This window comes from Miniopterus schreibersii (assembly GCF_964146895.1).
Source record: "Miniopterus schreibersii genome assembly, chromosome: 8".
NCBI lineage: Eukaryota > Metazoa > Chordata > Mammalia > Chiroptera > Miniopteridae > Miniopterus > Miniopterus schreibersii.
The window spans coordinates 18,870,090-18,891,571 of NC_138109.1; the positions used below are offsets into that span (position 1 = coordinate 18,870,090).

The 21,482-nt window shown below is 45.5% G+C and overlaps 1 protein-coding gene across 1 annotated transcript in view; it reads right to left on the reverse strand.

Annotated features, from left to right (window-relative positions):
• CSMD2 (CUB and Sushi multiple domains 2) overlaps nt 1-21,482 on the reverse strand; it is a gene marked incomplete at its 5' end in the record, with an annotated part of 488,286 nt that overhangs the window by 167,178 nt on the left and 299,626 nt on the right. The window contains one exon of the mRNA XM_081146285.1: nt 1,270-1,596. Coding sequence (XP_081002411.1) covers nt 1,270-1,596 — 327 coding nt within the window. The remainder of the gene's footprint in view (nt 1-1,269; nt 1,597-21,482) is intronic.

Consider the following 21,482-nt stretch of genomic DNA (forward strand, 5'->3'; position numbering starts at 1 on the left):
CTGTCCAGAGCTCAGGGTCTCATGGAAAGCAGGGTGAGCGCAAAGCCAGAGCTGCACTGCTAGACCGGGAAGGTCGGGGAGGCGGACGGGCTCTGCTTCCTGCCCCCAGGGGTGCCGGGAATAGGGCGCCCTGGAGGAGGCGCGCTCTGGGGAGGCTGATTGCTTCTAGCAAGTCTGGTGTCCTGAGGAAGGTGCTGAGGGGAATGTCAGGGAAGGGCTTTAGTTGGGGTGGTCCCTTGGAATCTGGGGTACCCAGTGGCTGGTCGTTTGGCACCTATCGGCTTCAGCTCAACTAGACTCCAGGAACAGGTGGGAAAAGGAAGCAAGGCCTCTGTGCCCCTGATGGGGGTGGGAGCTGGGAGGAGATCAGTTCTGTTAAAAGCACCAGAGGGACCAGCCCTATGTGTGTTTGGGGGGGCGGGGCCTGAGCTGGGGACTTGCATTTCACAAGCAGCCTCTGGGGAAGGATCTGGTTATTGCTCAGGCAGACCCGACTTTAGCCTCGTTTGACTCTGTCATCGGCCAAGGTCATGGGTCTACCGCTTATTATAACCCGGTAAGTAGTTCTCGCTGCCTTTGGCTGCTTGTGGATCTCCAAGATTCTGCCCTACCCCCACCCTAATTATAACCTCATGAGACACAGGCATGAAAATAATCACAGCCACACTTCAAGTGGCTTCCTGAAGGGGCCCAGGATTGAAACTGGAAAGGACGTCTTTGGACTGTGGCCCTGAGAAGCGCAATGAAGAAATGCCTGAGTTGGCTTAAACACAATGTCAGAGCCAAAGAGAAACGGTGCTCCACACTCCTGTTTCCGATTTGACTCTGGGAATGGGAACTGGGCAAGGTCAAGTGTGAGCAGCGCCCCTGGAGTACCCACAGTAAGCGGTGTTCAAGACCACGGGGAGCACATCAGAGAGGGGTCAGTAACTAATGAGCGGATGACAGGTTTCCTCTCCCTTGGGCCCTTCCTGGTTCTAGCTGCACCTTCTAGGGGGTGGGGGTAGGAGGGAGAAATGAAGCCCCAGGCTCTTTTTACATTAAATATAGGAAATAAATGCTCTAAAGAGAGTGACTCTCCAGAAAAGATCACCCTCCCCAGCAGCCAGTGCTTTATGCCTTTTCTGGTCACGATGGATCCCCAGGCCTGGGTGTACAGCCCTTGGAGCTGGCCCATCCACACCCACACTCCTCCTGGGAGCACCCTCCACCATCCTCAGGGACTGACACTCAGAGGGGTGGTCGGCTGGGGACAGAGGGAGGACTCACTGGTAAAGGTGATGTTGAAGCCCCTCTTCCCTGTGGAGTGGTCGGTCTGGAACTCGAGACGGGCCACATGGCCGCTGCTGGTGATGGAGGAGGGGAGCTGGTTTCCTGAGAAGGTGCCCAGGACAGGGGCCTCGGCGGTGGCCCCATCCTTGATGACCAGGAAGTCGAACTGAGGTTCCACGTCAATGTCGTTGAAGGCCAGGTGGATGCGGCTCTCCGGTCGGGCCAGGATGAGCCAGACGCAGTGCAGGTGGTTGCCGTAGTCCTCTGGGTAGTTGGGCGACAGGACGACCCCAGAGGGGCTGGTGAAGTTGAAGAAGCAGGAAACTGCAAGAGAAGAGCCGTGGAGGTCAGTACCCGTCCCTGGCACTGTGCCTGGGCCACTGACGGCTGGCGGGGGGGTGTTTCCTTAGGCTTGCGAGCAATAGAAAGAAAGGGTGACACGAGGGTTGGGCTGGCCTGGCCAGGCTCTGAGCTCTAGGCGGGAGATGCTCTCCTCGTGGCCCATCTCTGCCCTTCATTTTGCTCACCCAGCAGCGTCTCACGCTCCTGGTCCCTTGGGTTGGGGGAAAACCATCACTCAAGTCAAGTGCAGTCACAGTGCCCAGCTCCCCTCAGCTGGGGCGATCCCCCAGGAGGTAACCAGGGTGGAGATATTCCGGGTCCATTTCTCTCATTTAAACATTTTGGTGGGAAGTGACAGGTGTGCCTTGGGGATTCTGACAACCTCAAAGCTGTGAAACGATGCTAAGTTGGTGCCAGGTGAGCACCATCTTTCAGACACCAAAGCTTTGGAGGGAACTGGGGGAGAAGGTGATAGCGTCTCATCTCGATGACCCGCCCACGTCCTGCCATCTCTCCTAAGCATCCACTTTTATGAAAACCCTTATTTTAAACCCTTTTGTGCCAGTGACTAACAGGCCCTAGAACAAGGCTGAGGCAAGGGAAGTGCTATAAATGGAAAAACAAATGAACAAACAAACACACTAAACCAAATTGCAAAGAAAAATAATAGAATGAAAACAACTATTGTAATAAATACGCCAAAGGGCAAGTCCTGGTACTGAATTAGAGCTTTTTAACTGTGTAAGAATGTCACCAAGATAAGCAAAGCTCATGCTCAGAGGACTCATGTGAGAAAAATAGAATTACTAGGAAAACAGTCCAGTTCGCTAGAAAAAAATAAACAAACATACACAACTTGATATTGCAGAGGCTTCATGGGAACCCACAGGTATTTACTGCCAGTTGGAGTGTAAAGTTGATATAATCTTTTTGGAAGGGAGTATATGAATTCTTATCAACAGCCAGAAAACTATTCAAATATTCCGCCTCAGTAATCTCTAGGAATTAATTCAAAAGAAAAAGAGCCACACAGACAAGGATGTTTATAGTGACATAATTTCATTGCAGAGAAAAAGTGTGAAACACCTATATGTCAGCTCAGCAATGTAAGGTATGCTGTCACCTTGAATGGGATGCAGTGTGAACACAATTATTAAGTGACAAATATGACCCTGTAGAAAGGAGAATGTTAAATATAATTTTAAGCTGAACTGTAGGTCACAAAATTAGATGTATACTTTTGATTACAGCGCTTTACTGTTTATTTATATATGGATAAAGACTGGACATGAACCCCAAATTAAAACTGTATTAGATCAATAGGTTTGTGGGTGATAGTTTTTAAAAAATGAAAACAATATTTAATTTTTCTGACTGCAAAAATGATATAGGCTCATTCTAAACATTTTTCATAAAGATAAGTATAAAGAAGGTAAAAAACTAACATGGAGAAACATTTAAATCCCATAACATTTATATTCCTCTCTGTTGTTAATAATATTGAAACCTAACTAAATGAAATATTTGACTTATTAATTATAGTGAAGGTAAAGTGAAAAAAATAATAGTAAAATCATGTTTTCAAAAAAAAGAAAAACATACAAAACAAAGGAATATTTTGACTCCTGTGTTGAGTCTCGCCTTCCTCTCCCTGACTCCACCCATCTTCCCACTTCCTGCATGAGGTTCTGAACTGCTACGCAAAGCCTTCCCATCAAATTCGGCAAAGCGAACCTGGTCCCCAGACACATCTAGTTTTACCCCTTATAATCGCTGTTTTACAAATACAGAGTTTGAGCCAAGGGGAAAGAGAACATGGGAAAGCTTTAAGGCAACACAAGATACAGTTCATAGTCATTACTATATGTCATTGGGGGGTTACTAAGTGCAGGCACTGTTCTAAGCACTTTCATCAATTACTCAATTGAACTATCACAATAACACTATGAGGTGGGTACTGTTATTAACCCCACTTGAAGATGAAGACACTGAGGCACACAGAGGTTAAGTAACTTGGCAGGGTTGGGCATCCAGTAAATGGTAACAGCAAATTCAAATCTATGCCAATAGATGCAAATTAAGCCCCCTCTGACTCCAGGGGCCAAGCACTTAGTCACCCCTCAACACCATCTCCCAGTATGAGAAGAGTACTGCCCATTGGGCCCCAAGTTTAACAGTGGAGTCCCCAGGGGGTATTCCTAGAACCTGCTGAAGATCAAACTATGGACCCCAACCATTACATCCACACTGAGTAGGGGGCTCTAGGCTGGACATGATGCCCTCACACAGCTATCCCATCACCAGCTTTGTGGTCATCCAGCTGGGGGCATAATGCAAATGATGAGGAATCCTAACCTAACAAAGCCAAGTATCTTGAAGACAGAAGGGAAAAACCATGTGGAATATCACAGTGAACTGAAGGCAAAGAATGTGCTATGGTTTCAGAGGGAAGACCATCAGGGGAACCCTAAGCATGTGAACAAATGGATTTGCTACAGAGGAGAATTTAAGTAACAGCCCTTGAGTCTCCAGCCCCACTCCATCACTATCACTTTTTTCCTTTTACTTTATACCCCTCTTCCATGTTGTAAAGCTCCATTTTGAGGAGCAACATACGGCAACTCTACCCATCACTCTCTAAAAGTATCCTGTTCACTTGCTTATGGTCTGTCCTTCTTTCTTCCCACCACATACACACATACTCCATGAGAGCAGAAATCTTGCCTGATTTCTCTGAACACTAATAGCTCCCACAATGCCTGGCACATTGTAGGTGCTGCACCAATACCTGTTGAATTAATCAATGAGTATTTAATGGTTGGTGGCATCTGAAAAGATAGCGACATGGACACATCTGTCTTACATCTCCATCCCATTCCAAGACCCAACCAACAGAACTGTCCAAAGTCTGTAAAAATAGGTGGATATCTGTATGAGCTCTGGGCACTAGGGAAAAGTACTGTGGCATGGTCCTCAATGCATGTCTCTTAGACATAGTGCAGATCTCTCTCTATAATTTACAGTAGAAGGGTATGACCCGGCCGAGTTAAGCAACAAAGACAAGAGCTCCCAATATCTAAGACCTCAAAAATATACTATTCACATAACACTCATAAAAAGCCACTTGAAAATGTTTTCTACTGAACCAAGAGATGAATCAAAATGAAGAACTCAAGTATGGGAAAGTTACGGTTAATAAAAACAAAATAAAAAAGCGTGAGCAACAAGCAAATAAGCCATACAGTAAAGAATCTAAATAATTGCTATAACCATAGTTATAAAACAGTATGCAAGCATAGCAATGATTCTTTGGAAGAGAAGATATAAGATACCACTCCTGCCCAAACCCCAGGGTAAACTATTGCAGATTATACTGATATAAAGAGTAATGTGGGAGGAAGGAGATATGCTAATTTCCTCATCTTAGAATAAATTCTGTTACAAAGTTTCTATGGTTAATTTGAGAAATATAGGTTAAAGCATGTTTTAATTATGTGTAATTAGTAATAGGCTATAAAGTAGCTTATCTTCATAATTACCAAAGGGGAAAAAGTATAGCAGTCAATGTAACAAAAGTTAAAAAATTAAAAAATTTAATAAAATAAAAAGGAATTCAAAGGAAACACCAAGGAAGTATAAAGAGAGGACGTGTAAAGCAAGATGCTAAAAACAGACAAAAATTTATTTATAATAATAATAACTGTGTATAGGTTAATCTATCATAGTAAAACATAACTCTCATTTTGGGACAAGACACAAAGCTTAAATATAGTGACTCAGAATAATAAAAAATAAGGGAATGGAATGAGATAGCTCACAAATCACTTTAGGAGAATGTTAAAGTTTACTAATGCCCAGGCCATCACAGCGTCTAAAAGCTTCCTAGGTGATTCTAATGAGCAGCCAGGGTTTGAGAACTACTGGTGTAGGCAAATGCAAACTACAAAATAAAGGAGTTTTAATATACCAGACCCTTGGATAATATCAAACTCTTGGGTCATTCTTTTTTTTCAGGTTAAGAGTCCTCTGGACAGATACCAAGAAACATTTATTTTTGCACCTAGGAAGAGAGAAAGCTGATAAACTGACACGGAGAGAAAAAGAACATGGCCCTACAAAGCTGGATCTTCCATCCCAAGAGACAACTCAAACTTGTTGCAACAAGGGCAGGAGAAGGGAGTGTGCAAATTATGTTTACATGTTACATTGGAATGTTTCTGTTAGAGAACAGAGTTTACTTCTCAGTGTCATAAATAGGGAAAACAAAAAGTGTTGTGATTGGATCTCATCACCATCCATCACCCATGTTGAGAGAGGGAAATGAGGTAGCTTTCCCCTTTGGAAGTAGTCACCAGGTGGTGAAAATGGGTCTTCACCTAGGACAAACCTTTAAATTATAGGGTTCTCACATGGCTCAGAATTTTGAAAAATAATAAAGGTAGAAAACTCATTAACAAGTACATGCACAATTGTGTATAATATCAGGTTATTATTAAATATGATCTTCAGTAGAAAATAAAAGGAGCTTTTGAACAATCCTCTTTAACTATCATTTCTTATGGTGGTGTCACTACTAGCTTCACCACTTTCAAAATGATAATTCAATTTGTACGAGACTGGCAAAGCAAAACAAAATCCAAAGATGATATTTGAAAAATGGATGATGCTCACATTCCAGAATAAAGATATGACAGCTATGATGAATTATGCCCAAAAGCACTGAAACAGACAAAATTAACTATTTAAAAATATATATAAGAATTGAAAAAAATATGCTCATCTAAAGCCAAAAGTAAATAAATATAGAGAGGATCTGTAAATACTATGAGCGTGTGTTATATGAGATTCTTTAACTTCAAACAAGGAACATTACCTTATTTACAAGAGCCCGTGAAATATTACAGAAATGGACTTTATAATAGGCTGCAAGAAAATCTCCATAAATTCTTCCACAAAGCAAAAACTGTTGGGACACTTTTTCTGTTCACAGTGTAAATAAACTAGAAATCAATAATAAAATAATAAAGAAAAATCCCAATCCCTTGAAAATTCATAAAACCTTTTCCTAAATAAGTTCTTGAGTTCAAAGAGGAAACAAAAGCATTAATACAGACTATTTATAATAATGATGAAGATAATAGGCCAAAGCCGTATTTAAGATCAAATTCATAGCCCTATTCATTATTAAATAAAATAAGTGAAATGAATGTTTAAACTTAAAAAGTTACAAATAGAACCATCAAACAACACTAAGGAGAGAAAGGAAAATAAACTTAGTTAAGATAAAGGCAGAAAAAATAACTGAAGAGGTCAATAAAAGATAAATTTCTCATTGGTCTACTCAAGAAATAAAAAGGGAGAAAATATAGAAACACAGACAGAATAATAAATTAAGGAGATAAGTCAATTATAAAAGATTAGTATGTATAATATACTAATAAATATTGACAAAATGGAGACTCTCCCAGAAATTCCGAATTACCAAAATTGTGAGAAAAGCCTGAGGAAACTGGAAAATAGTTAGGGAGTAAGTGGTTTCATCGCTAGAGCTTTAAAATTTTAAACGAACTATAATAGAGCAATGCCATTGAAATTAATCTTGACACAGATAATTCTATAAAAAGTATGTATGATATACATATTCACACCCACCTACTCACACACCAACACACCTGCGGTGTGAAAAAAAATCCTATATGCAAAGTGCTAGATCAAATTCAGCCCTAAAATAATAAACAAACACGACCTATAAAATGAAAACAACACTTTATGGACATTAGAAAAGAAAATTTTAAAATGAGAGATAAATTATTTTCCTGGATGACTTCATATTATTAAACACCTTGCTGACCGGCTATTTCTAGCCAGTACTTGCCCACGTGACAGGCTACTTTTCCGTCGTGACCAGTCAGCAAGGTGTTTAAAATTACTTAAATTAATGTAAGTACAGTCACGAATTATCTTGTTAACGATCAACAATGTTCGGACATAGAAACACGTGTATACTTGTGACTGGTCAGCAAGGTGTTAGAGGGCAATAATCCTCAAATCACTGTATAAATTTAACAATTCCAGGCAAGACACATGCCATTTTTCCCCCTGAAACTTAAAACAATCATAAGATTCATCTGTTAGAATAAACAGGTGGAAATAGTGAAGCTCTCCTTGAGAGAGTTGAGAAATAATAATATATGAGGTGCTAGATGGCATTCGAAGAGTGTGCTTTAATTCATGAACCCTCACAGTAGCCCTCTGAGGTGGATACTACTATTATTTCCATTATACAGATGCAGAAGCTGAGTCAAGGTTGAAGTGAGTAGTCACACAGCATGTAAGTGATATGGCCAGGATATGAACCCAGTCAAGCTGCTTCCAGAGCCCAAGGTCTCAACAATGAGACCTCCTTTCTCACAGTGAAAGGAGGGCTTGCCAACTCAGATATAAAATCATATAAAGCTGCAACAATAAAACCTTTATTGTATTAGCTTCATATGAGAGATCAATGGAACCAAAAAAAAGTTCAGAAAGAGAAGAGAACATCTAAAAATTTAGTATATGATAAAGGAGGCTTTTCAAATTAGCAGGGTAAAGGTTGATTGATTAATAAAGGCTCCTTGGACAAATGGCTAACAAGTTGTAGAAAAATTAGATCCACCTACCACAGAAGTACTAGAAGAAAATATGAGGAATATTTGTTTAATCTCAGAGGTAGGGAAAGGACTTTCTTAGCATTATACCCAAGATAGAAATCATAAGGGAAACAATATTTTCAATTACAGAAATGAAAAACATTTGCAGAGAAAGTATTTGCAAATTATTACAGGTAAATATTTACTATGTTTGACATATAACAAAGTACAACCAGTACAAAGGTAAACGCTCAAAACAGAAATATGGGTCAAGGAAATTAAGAGGTGACTAACAAAAAAATAAAACTGGTCCATAAAGACGTGGGGAAATGTACAGTATATTAGAAAGCAAAAACTTCAAACAACAGAGCTATCAAGTTGGCAATAACACCCCACGGAAACCTGCAAAAGAATGGAGAGAAGCTGGCAGGGCAGATGGAGGCAAAGCGGCCAATAGGTGGGAGGGAAAACAGGTAAGTGGTTTCCAGGAGGAGGGAGGGCTGTCTGTTCTGAGATACAACTGAGCATCTGTGTACGATGAAGATGGAAAACAAACCACTGGATTTTTGCAATAAGAGGTTCACTAGTGACTTCGGTGAGAGCGGTTTCCAGGGGTGGTGGACACCGAGGTCAAAATGGATGGATAGGTGACAAGGGACTCAGGAGGTGAGGAATGGACACAGCAAGGGAAGACATCCTGTCAGAAAAGTCTGGATGTGAAAGAGACTTAGAGAATGGGCAAGGAGATGTGGGGTGTGAAGAAAGATCTTTACTTTTAAGATAAGAGATGCCTGAGAACATTTAAATTACTTTTTTTAAAAATTGATTTGAGAGAGGGAGAGGGAGAGAGAAACACTGATTTGTTGTTCCACTTACTTATGCATTGATAAGTTGCTTCCTGCATGTGCCCTGACCAGAGATTGAACCCACAACCTTGGATCATTGGGACCCACTGAGCTACCTGGGCCAGACCTGAGAAAATGTAAATGTTAATGAGAAGGGCTTGGCAGAAGGGGAGGGGCTGAAGAGACAGGAGGATGAATTACACAAGGTATAAGTTTTCCAGCAGGTGGGAGGTGAGGGAGAATCTATAGAAAATTTAAAAATATATATGTCTTTATTGATTTCAGAGAGAGGAAGGGATAGGGAGAGGGAGAGAAAGAGAGAGAAACATCAATGATGAGAGAGTGATTGATCAGCTGCCTCCTGCACCCCCCCCCACTGGGGATTGAGCCCGAAACCCAGGCACGTGCCCTGACCGGGAATCGAACTGGGATCTCCTGGATCCTAGGTCAATGCTCAACTGCTGAGCCACGTGGGCTGGGCAAATAGCAAAATTTTTGAAACAGTAGGTTGCAGCCCATTAGTGATTCATCATGAAAGAGATGTGATGGATCCTAAGCTGGGAGCTAAAAGAAAAAACAAAACAAAAACATAAGGAAGAGAGTGGAAAATATCTGAGTGCATCATGGGTAGTAAAAGGTAAGTCCTGTTTGTGAGTCGTATGTTTCAATTATGTGTGTGTGTGCGTGTGTGCGAGTGTGTACTGTTACGCTCCTTACAGTGATTAAAGGTGTTTGAAGGTCCCTGAGCTAAAGCGTAATTGGGATGCACAATTACGGAGGGGTGTGTGTGTTGGTTTTGATGGGAGAGAGGAGTGCGCATCTCTGTTACAAAAGGTGGGGAGGTGGCAGGAAGGATGGCGATGGGGATGGTCAGCAGGCTTGGTGTCTTTGATGGTTAGAAGCTGAAGGTGTTGCCTGCGAGGTGGGAGACAAGGCCATTCTCCAGCAAGGTGAGGCGAGGGGGCTGTTCATGGGCTGGGGAGTGGGGAGTGCCTGAGAAAGCCCCCCCGGAGAAGAGGGGAACAGACTGACCTGAGAAACACAGATGGATTGCTGGGCACTGCTGCAGGCTTGATCGAGATTGGCGACCATGAATTTGTGGCAGTGCCGATTTGTCCGCTCGGGTGGTTTTCTCTAGCAGTGCTCACTCAAGCAGGAGCGGCCCCATCAGACTGTCCTTGCCTCATTGTGTGTCTCTGGACAAGTAAACTGAGGCAGCTCTGCTTATTAACGCTGTAGCTCAGCTGAGAGCAGAGGCTTTACAAACCCGCCCTTGAATTTCTCACGCCTCTTTCTGCTCAGAAGGTCAGTGTATGTTAGTTTTTATCTGCATTATCTTAAGTCACCTCTGGCACTGGAGCTGCTGAAAGGTATCATTTCACTTCATTGGACCCATGGAAGCTACGAGGTTGTCAAGGTCACATGCCTGAGGGGTGAGAGTGATTACCCAGCAGGGCTCAACCTTATCACAAATCAGATTAAGTTAAGGCTTCCTTCTCTTTGAGGAGAACACGCCTCGGGGATAAATGGGCAGTGCTGGCCACCTATTTCCTAGGCACACACAGTGTGTCCTCTTACTGGATTACAAAGCCATGGACTGTGCTCAAGTTTCTGCATTCCTTCCAGGGTGGTGGTGGTGGGGGGGGAGTCCGATCCCCACATGCCCCAGGCACGCTCTGGGGCTGCTGTCCTGTTAGATCAGCAGGCATTTATCAGCCGATGCCACCACACTCCTGAACCGCTTTCATTCTCTGTTCCAGAGTTCTGTCTGTCCTTTCTAGCTGCCCCTTCACAGTCATTTGAAAGCTTTCCCTTTCCACCTGTCACATTTGGGACAATAAAGGACCCATTTTGGGGTCATCTCCGCCCATTGCACGCTCTCTAGGGCACCCCACCCCAAACACAACTCCTACCGTACGCTCCAGGTCACACCTCTTTTCCAAGCCCCAGACCTGTATACCCAACGGTCTTTGAAACACCTCCACCTCGAGTACCTGCTGTGTGCCAGTCACAGCTCCAGGTATGGGCTGGCAACCGACAAGAAGATCAGCAAGTTCTCAGCTTTCATGAAGTTTATATTCTAATAGGTGACAAAGAACATAAGACAGGGCAGAGGGGGAACAAGTGAATGGAGTGGGGGTTGCCGCCTGTCACTAAGGGGGTCGGTGACGGCCTGTCTGAGGAGGTGGCCTGATACGGAGCCCGCCATCCTAAGGGAAGATCACTCCAGGTGGAGGGAACAGCAAGAGCAAAGGCCTGGAGCAGGTAACGAGCTTGGTGTACGTGAGGAGGAGGGGACCGATATGACATAAGCAGAGTGAGCCACAGCACTGGGAACAAGGGATGAATCGGAGAGGATGGCGGGAGTCTTTTAGACAACAAGAAGGAGTTTGGATCTCATCACAGCAGTTAAACTAAACATGCCCAAAACTGAACGCCTAGTCTTCCTCCCCCAACCTGGTTCTCCTAGATTCCAGGATCTGGAACGTTCCCTGGCATCAGCCAATGATTCAGACCTGCCATCGCCGAGTTCCAGGTTTGCAGTCTACCCTCCTCTGGCCCCGCCACTCCTCCTCCCGTGTGCCACTGTGCTCTCAAATAAATATTAGTAGTCCGGACCCTCCTGCAAATTCCAGGCTGGTTATGAGGCCGATGGCCCTCTCTCCCGGTGATCCCACTGGCACCTCAAATGCACGTCCAAAATTGAATGCCTTATCTACTTTCCTGAGCCTCCTTCAGTCCTTATCTTCATGAATGACAATACCCAGTCACCTAAGCAAAACACATCAGCTCCTCTCCCTCAATCCCACAAGCGATCAGTAACGCACTTCTGTTGATTCTATCTCGCCAGTATCTCTTGGACCTGTCACATCCTCATCCTGCCTTAAGTCGAGGCCCTCTTCCGCCTGCAACTGCCTGCCTGGCTTCCTAGCTGTAAATCTCACTCCTTCTGAATCCACCCTCCACATTGGCTTCAGAGTAAATTTTGTAAATCACAAATTTTCATGATGTTTCATCCTTGCTTGGAACTTTTTAAAGACTCCCTACTGCGCAGAGGGTAAAGCCGACTCCTCAGAAGGGCACAAAAGACCCCGAAAGACCTAAGGCCCTTGCCAACCTCTTTAAAATCTTTATTTTTCCGCTGACCCCTGCATTTCAGCTACGTTAGACTAACATATAGCTCTACAAATGTGCAAGGGTAACCCTATGCCTTGGTGAGGCTAATTTTCTCTTTCTAGAATGTTCTCTTCTCCTGAAAACCAGCACTTAGTGGCTGCTCACCACGATCATAAGGAAGTATGTTTGGATTTCCTTCCAAGGAATCCAGTTACAGTTGGCTGGAGAGAGCCACCTTCAAGACCATGGTGGAGCCTTACCTGACTCCCAGAGCAAGATGGGAGTTAGCCTGGTGGCCTCGGGCAGCAGCCCTCTTCCTGAGCCCATCTCCTGAGCCCCCAGAAGCCTGTCTTTGTACAAAGGGACTGAAGGAAGAGCCTACAATCCCAAGAGGGCCAGCCCAAGGCTCTCCTAGGAAGTCAAGCTCTAGAAAAGGTGAGCAGTGCCTCTCCAGGAACCAGAGGCCAAGGAATCCACAGCACTGATCTGACCAAGTGAGATGGTAAATCTTCCCAGAGGCTCACAGAATGGGGGTCGGGCACTGGTAGTGCTTCAAGCCCCAGCTCCCGAGCCAGGGCTGTGTAAACAGATCCTGGTTAGTGAAACTCTGGTCCCCTGACAGCTATCTGAGTCAGACACTACGGAGGGCAGTGGAGAAGGCGCGGTCTGCGTCGAGGCCCTTGGAACACACTTGGCATACACGTAATTTTGAAAATTTTACAGAGTGGAGGACCTGTTCATTCTTATCCCATAGGTGAAAGCTGAAGTGAGAATGTCAGATATATCCTGTTCCCCCACACAGAAGTCATAGCCCTGGGTTAGACCCTTAAGGTTTGGTCAGTTTTTCCAGGCCCCATCCCACCGAGGGAGCTGTGGTCCTAAGATGCATTGACCAGGACTCTTGGCTGCAGGAACATGGCCTCTGGACTGGGTCCTGGGCTAAACTGTGTTTGCAGTTTAGTTCTGGACGGATTCCTCGGTTGGAATGGGCTGAAATTTTGCCTGTGCTATAAGCCTCCAAGAATTCTGAGAATCTTCAAGTTGGAATAAATTTCTCTTCCTCTATATTCTGGTAGCACTTTGTGGCCACATCTATTACTGTGATAATTCAAAGACTGCTTTGTAATAAGACTGCTTGTCACACTCACTCAACTAAGAGCTCTTGGAGGGCAAGGACCGTGTTAGAATCATGTCTGTTACTCTCCCAGTGCTGAGCACAGGCCAGGTGTACAGCAGCCCCTCCTCTCCACATGGAATGGAAGCAAGGCAATCACAACATCAAGTTAAAGGCCGGAGTTTAAGATCTTGCACCCCACTCCTCGCTGGGTTATCAACATGAAGATCAACGTTTCTTGGATTCCAGGAGGCTACCACCATTGTAACAACAGTGTAATGGCAGAACCCAGCCCAGACAGCCTCATAGCAGTAACCTATCACCACGTGCATCACTGCCCTGGGCTCCAAGGGGCTGCCAGCTTGTCAGGGGACAAAACCCCCCAGGAATGATCCAAACACCCCTTCAAGCAACGGGCACACAGTATGATATTAGTGGTTCCCAAAGGGGGCCTAACATCTAGATCACTTTGGAAGATTTCAGAATTACAATTCCTGGGTCTCATTCCAGACCTGCTGAATCAGAATTTGTGGCGACGAGGGCAGAATTCGGTATTTTTAAAAGTCCATGAATGATTCGAATGATTAGCTGGGTTTGGGTCCATTTTAGCTGGGCATGACCACCCAAGACACTTGTTTCCCTGTAAAGTTCCTGCCTATTTAAAAATAAAGATAACAGCCGATGGATGTGGCCCCCATTGGCCTGGGAGGACAAGCGCTGGGCCTACTTCCCTGGATGCGCTGGCAGCCTCTTCTGCGAGCCGTCCCTGTACCCGGTCTTTGCCTGACTGACTCTGCCTGGACACACTGAAGACCTTTATTCTACGGGCTCACTTCTCACATCCAGATCCTGAGCCAGGCCCAGCCACGCCTGACAGTCACGGGAAGTCTCATCAAACCAGTGCGGTGGGGGGTCTGCGGCTCAGTAGAGTCAGCACTTGGTGGGCTTCTGAGGAGCCCAGCATACCCATAGGCCCACAAAATTTCAGAACCCTCTGGTTTGCCACCCCTGCCCTACCACGTGGGTCCCAGCCCAGGGACAGGACTTCTGCTGTGTTTCTTGATTTCCTCTCCATTCCCTGCTGCGAGTGAAGCTCGTTCTGGAACTGCGGTCTCTGGCTGGGCAGGGGTACCCTACAGAGGCCTACCCAATTCCCCTGGCTGAGGGCCCAAATTCAATCCAGAGCTGCCTTCCCCATAGGGTATCTGCCTATTGAACAATAAATGTAGCCCTAGCTGGTTTGTATCAGCAGTTAGAGTGTCAGCCCTCAGGCTAAAGGGTCCCGGGTTTGATACCAGCCAAGGGCATGTACCTAAGTTGCAGGCTCGATCCCCAGTGGGGGCGCGTGTGGGAGGCAACTAATCAATGTGTCTCTCTCACATTGATGTTTCTTTCTCTCTCTCCCCCTCCCTCTTTCCCTCTCCCTCCTTCTCTCTCCCTCCCCATCCACTCTCTCTGAAAAGCAATGGAAAAAATATCCTCAGGTAAGGACTGAAAAAAAAAAAAAATACATGTAGCAAGTGAGAGGGCAAATGTTGACTCTATCTCCTTGGACATCCTGTTAGGAAATGATGACAGCCACCCTTATGAGCCATCCCTTCTTCCAGGGCTAGCCCTCCCAGCCCTCCCAGCCCTGGCCTCCCTCAGCCGTGGTCTACCTTCCCAGGCTCCCTGCAGGCTTCCCAGCTGTGCCTGTAGCGCCCAGTGCAGGAGCACAATCCTCCCCTCCCCTCCCCTCCCCTCCCCTCCCCTCCCCTCCCCTCCCCTCCCCTCCCCTCCCCTCCCCTCCCCTCCCCTCCCGCCACCACCATGGACTTCTGCTCAACGAAACGACCCTTTTGGATTCTTGGGGGCCCTTCCACAGAGTAGCATGCCCCCCCCCCAAACTCTGCACATCACTAGCACTGTGAGACCACAGGTCCTCAGTGTCCAGGTTCCTGTGGGCTAGGTAACAACATGTGTAACCAGAGCTACACATGCTGGTTTTCAATTTCCATGAACTGGCCTGAAATACAAATCTGGACCATTGCCCAGGTTCCCTGCTTCTCTCCTGGGGCCACCTGTGGGTCAATGGGGCCTTTAGCGAAGCCGAGAGAAATGAGAAGGTCGCATCAGCAGAGGAAGCTCGCACAGCCCTTACGACGGCCTGGCCCCTGATCACAAGTGATTCCCAGGAATCTCACCCCCACCCGGAGGCTGAGGCTTCCAAACCTCAGCTGATCCCGGTTATGGCTCCAAATATCTGAAAAAGGCAATTTCCAAGGACTCTAGCTACTGTCATTGTCTTTCCCGGCCAATAGAAAGGCTGTCTGAAACTTCGCTTGTCCCGAAATATCTGGGATTATTTATTTGCAGGGAATGCCAGGGTTCAGCCGCGGAGAGGAGAGGAAACGGGACACGCTTCACCTGTGCACGGGCATGGAGGTCGCGCTGGGAGGGAGCTGAAAAAGCACCTGCCTATTTAAAAATAAAGGTAGCCAGTGATGTATGTGACCTATATGAAGAAAACCACAAAGCTGTTATATTTAGAAAAATGAAAGCAGATGAACAAAAAGAGTGGCACGTCATGCTTCTGGATGGGAAGGCTGCGTATTATAAAATGCCTATTTTCCTCAAGTTAATTTCTAGTTTAATAGGAGCGCACATACAAAATCCCAATAGGATTTTTTTTCACTCTGACAAAATGATTCTAAAATTAATCTTGAACAACAAACAGATGAGAATCACAATGAATGCTCTGAAAGAGAAAATAATTAAGGGAGGAAGGAGTCGTTCCCAGCTCTGCCAGATATTAGAACATATTCTAAAACAACAATTAAAATTATTCAATACCAGCGCGAAGATAGAAATAGAGCAGCAGAACAAAGTGGTGACTCAAGAAACAGGCTTAACTACATTTGAGGATTCAGTGCGTGATAAAACAATTCATTTCCCTCAAATCAAAAGGGAAATGAATTACTTAATAAATCGTGTTGGAAAACCGCATAATAGTTGGCACAATATTACACATTCATGTAAATAAACTCCATATGGGTTAACAAATTATATTTTTAAAAAAATCAAGTTGCCGAGAAATAACCAAATAGAACAAACTGTTTCTCAGAACTGTGGTGGAATGATAACTTTGTCAGCTATGAAAAGAAATAAAAAATGTTGAGAGATTTGTCAATATAAAAATATAAAACAACTGTACAATGCAAACTAGCAAAAGAAAGAACAAGAGCTTGGGAAAATGTGTACATCAAATTCCACAAAGAGCTTCTATCCACAATAGAGAAATAGCAGCGCCTTCAAAACGGAAAGGAAAATGCCAACACAACACTCTCAAGCCGCAAGTCGGTACAGACTGTTGCTACTCGGGGACTGCCACACAGCTGGACCCCGGTCAGCTGGAGAAGGGCCAGGACCGAGTCTCTGTCCAGGGTCCTGTGGTGAAAATCCTGACACCCTTTCATACCTCTTGCTGCAACAGGGCCATGCCTCCGGCCCATGGGTGCCCAGCAGTCTTTCTCTAGAGCCTACTTCCATGCACCCCACCTCCCTTCTTTCGTGACATACATTTGGCATCAGCCAACCCCTTTAGGAAGCGCTGCCAACCAAGTTCAGACTGGCAGTGCACGCTTGTGCATGCATGTGCGTATGCACGTGTTTGTGCGAGTTTATATACCCCCTTCTGCACAGGCCCAAACCCCATGGCTTCTCCCAGAACCCAGTGCTGCCACTCCCATGTCCCCTTTTTCATCAGGGCCCCAACCCTGTCCTCCCCGTCTTCCAGACCCAGCTATTCGAGCAGCGATGACGTATGTCTATGCCCTGTGAGAAGAGGGGCTGTTGCCTCGCACGCACTCAGTGAATATGTGTTAAGTAAAAGGATGAATCTTCATGGGGGTGACCCTAAATGCATCTGCATCACCAATGCTTTCTAGCTGAAAAACTACATTTTGAGCTATAAGAGCCCACTTTAATTTACATAATTATGTCCACTTTCATGCTGGAGCATGATCTTTGAGGTCAAGAACTATGCCCAAATCATCTTTGAATCTGCAGCACTTATCATAACATTTTGCACTTGGCAGAAGTCGACAAGGGTATGCTGTAGGGATATATGTAACTTACACCTATTAAAATCGCAATTTTTAAAAGGCCACACAAAAACGTGAGGTTGTCGATGCTGATAAAGGTTGCCAGTGATATATATGAACTCTCTGAAGAAAACCACAGAGTTGCTATAATTAGAAAGTGGACGGACATAAAAGAGAAACAGGCTGTGTTTCTGAAAGGGAGGGGCACGTATCACATGAAGCTTATTCTTAACCTTACAGCTTCTGTTGCTGGCACTATGAGCTGGCACCACACTACTGAGGAGCAGTATAAGGCCGACAGCTGTTAGAGGGGAGTGGGGTTGGAGGGCTGGGTGAAAAAGGTGAAGGGATTAAGCAACAAACAAACAAACATATAACAGTATGGTGGTTACGAGAGGGACAGGGGGTAGGGGGAGGTAGAAGAGGGTAAAGGGGGGATAGACGGTAACTGAAGGAGATTTGACTTTGGGTGGTGAACACAATACAATATACAGATGATGTATTTTAGAATTTTACACCTGAAATCTATGTAATTTTATTAACCAATATCACCCAATAAATTAAAAATTAAAAAAAATGAAACCAGAGCAGCCATTTCAGAAGGGGGGAAAAGAGTATATACATCAAGAGTTATAAAAATGTTCCTACCCTGCCCAACAACCTCAGTCCTAGAAATAATTCAAGAGAAGAAATAGCCACATGCATGAGGATGGTCGTCACAGCCCTACAGAACATAACTGAACATAGTTGGCTGACTAAGTGGTGGTCCATTCACTGGACAGAATAGTCCATGGATGTTAAGAATGACACCCAGGGACGACGCGCAGAAGCGTGGCAAGACAGTATATTCACTTTGACTAAAACCACACGAAATATGTGCATACGTGGGGAAGAATCAAAAAAGAAGGGCCAAATTTGATATTGATTTTGGTTTAAGGAAGTGAAATTAAGAGTACTGTATTTACTTAACCCTTTAAGTTTATTTAAACTTCTGAGTAACAGAATGTACCAAAAGCCTGTGCTGGGTATCGGCTCTTGAGCTCCAGATACTTCATGAAATAGTTACACATTGTATAGGGCATGGCGCTAAGAAAGACCCCGTCAACGTCCCTGAGCGGGCTCATCCCCAGAGGCCCTCCAGCTTAGAATTCGACCAGGAAGAGTCATACCCTCTTGTACAGTTGACTTGGTACATAGCAGGTGCTCAATAAATCAGACGGCTGGATAAATGGATGGGTAGAAGGAATGAGAAAATGTAAAGATCAGGAAAAGGCTCCTACACTGGTCTAGTGCATATTGGTATGAATACAACATTGGTATGGTTCCGACAAAAGTCATGGATCCAGCCCTCATGAATTTAAGTCCTGTCATCACTGCTACTTCACGGGAGTAACTCAGCCAAAGCTTAGTTTCCATACTCTGGCCTAGTACTTCCATCCTAAGGCTTCCTGTCCTTCCTGCTGCAGGTGACCCCTTGGATTCTGGAAATCGGGTGCAATGGAGAGATGGCAGGGTTAGCAGTAGGGGTCGGCTCTGTCATTAACAGTGCAAATTCTAGCCCCTCACTTAATGGCTCTATAACCTCTGAGCTAGTTATCTTGTCTCCTTGAACTCTGTTTTCATCTATAAAATGAGAGAATAAATATTCCATTAAGTTATAGGGAAAAGTCGTAACTTCCCAATAACATAGAATATTTAATAAATATTGGCATCCTCCCCTAACCCACACTTTCTCACTGTTGAAACTCTGCAGGGCCTTGAGTGGTCATAGCCTTGCTTAAAATGCAAATACCTAGATTTCTTCACATTTAGAATTTGATAAGACTAAATTATCCCAGACCAGTGGTTCCTGATCTTGGGTGGTGCTTTCCCCAGGGCTGTCACACTGTTGGAGGGGTATATGTGTCTGCTACTGTCTTTTGGTAGGTAGAGGACAGGGATGCTTCTGAGCATCTCACAGTACACAAGACGGCCCCCAAAGGATGGTCTGGTCCAAATGTCAGTAGTGATGAGGCTGAGAATCCTGATGACCCTATGACCACTCCACTCCTTTGTCCAGCAACATGTATATGTGTCCAGAGGAGGGGTTGGGGAGGAACTCAAGAGAGGAACAGTCAGGAGGGTACTCGGAGAGGACATTTCCCACAGCATCCTGTGCAGAACGCCTTCCCTTACCCCTAGCCCCTCAAGGCCCGGAGCAAGCCCTGTATCTGCCGTGACATCCCCTTCGAGCACCCAAGGACCCGCTTCTCCCTTCTTGGTCTCTCAAGGTTCAGCTGCTGATTTGTAAGTTCCACTGTCTACACCCGGGGAGGCCCTGCCCTCACCCTCACACACGTGCCGCAGCCAGGAGGAACCAAGCAAGGGCTCACACCTTCTCGTGTGCTTTATGAAATGGTGAAGGCCAGCTTGCACGTCTGCAGCCTCAGCACATCTCTGGTGAGGGCTGTTTCGTAACTGCTTTCGAAAGTGGCTGCTAATGGACCGATAATTGGTTTCCTGGCTATTTGATGAAGTGTGAAGCATTCTGCTAGTCCGTCAACAAAGCATCAAGTATTGTGCAAACCACCCACCATCGGAATTATTTGTGTCTTCCTTCTTGAACCTCTTGCTGTGGAGGAATCGGGGCTCGGTTGCCTGGAAAAGCTCTCTCTTCTTTTGTAAGAAAGGGGGTGAAACGTCAGAGCTCGGGAAGATGAAGGACAAGAGAGCCCTGGTCAGAGATTTCTTCCCAGGGCACCAAGCCCAGCACATCTCCAGGCAGAGGCTCAACAGCTGTGCACCAGTGCCCGGCCCAGGACAGACACTGCCGAATGGATGGGGAGCGGTCCTACTTCCAACTGAGCCTGAGCAGTGGTCCCTGGATGTGAATTAACCAGGGAGGAAGGCAGAGCGAGAGGGGCGACGCTGGCTCTACCTCCTCCTTCAAAATGCTGCTCACTGGGAGAAACATCATCTTCTTTAAAGCCCCGTTGAAAAAGACCGTCTATTGAGCATCTACTACTGTGAGGGCAGCTCAGAAGCCAACACAATTATTCTGAAGTCGCTGCTGGCGACAGAAAATGCTCTGAAACATGAGGGAGGGCGCGCATTCGTGTAGTCTCGGCAGGGCGATCCCTGGAAAGGAGCTGTTCTGAAGAAACTGTTTCAAGAGAACAAGGCGGTGCTTTGCACTTTGGGGGCACAACTGTTCAAAGAAATGTGAGCCATCAAAATATTTCCCCAACCCCCTTCTTAATTTTCAGAAGGAGAGAACAGCACTGTTTGCTAAGTATCGCATTAATATTCACTGTGGCTGGCGCGTGGGGGTAAAATTTCAGACACTCTAGTTGACTTTTGCTGGAGGTGCTTTGGTATTTACATTTATGACCACCTTCTACAACACAAAGACCGGCTGCACTATTTTGTACTTTTATAGATGCTCACAGACATCCCTTTTCTACTGATCCCACACTATGATATATTTGATCTGGGGTCAGGAGCAGAACACCAAAGTTTAACATTATACCTCAATCAAAGCAGGACGTGCTGCGTGAATGACCCGCTTTAGGAAGCGGTCTGCAAGCGTTTATTGTGGAAACTGTGAGAACTGGTCATGTCACGGTCCTTTTTCTGTAAATATAACCACAGAAACTTAGAATTTTTGGAGCCACAACAGAGTGCTACCCTCTTGGATAGATTAGTAACCCAAAATCCACAGAGAAGGTGTCCTGGCCATGGTCATGACGCTGAGCCAGGACAAAAGAACACATCTCCAGATTTTGAAGCCAAAGTTTTCTCAAGACCTGCTCATGACCATCCTTTCACCACTCAGACTGTGAGCTCCCCGAGGGCAAAGCCTAGAACCTGTGGGAGCATCAGCATGGGGGCGGGGCGCTCAGTGGAGCTGCCAGATGGCGCTCCCTTTCACAAAATACAAATGCGACCTTGCTGTGCACCGCAAAAGTGCAGGGCCAGCTGGCACACGCTGGCCGCCTTCGCTGAAGCCAGCATCCCTAAGACGCAAGCTGTGTCCTGTCCCATCCAAATGACCAGGAAAACCTGAGTGATGGGAGTGCCTTGGGGATGCCATCCCCCTACG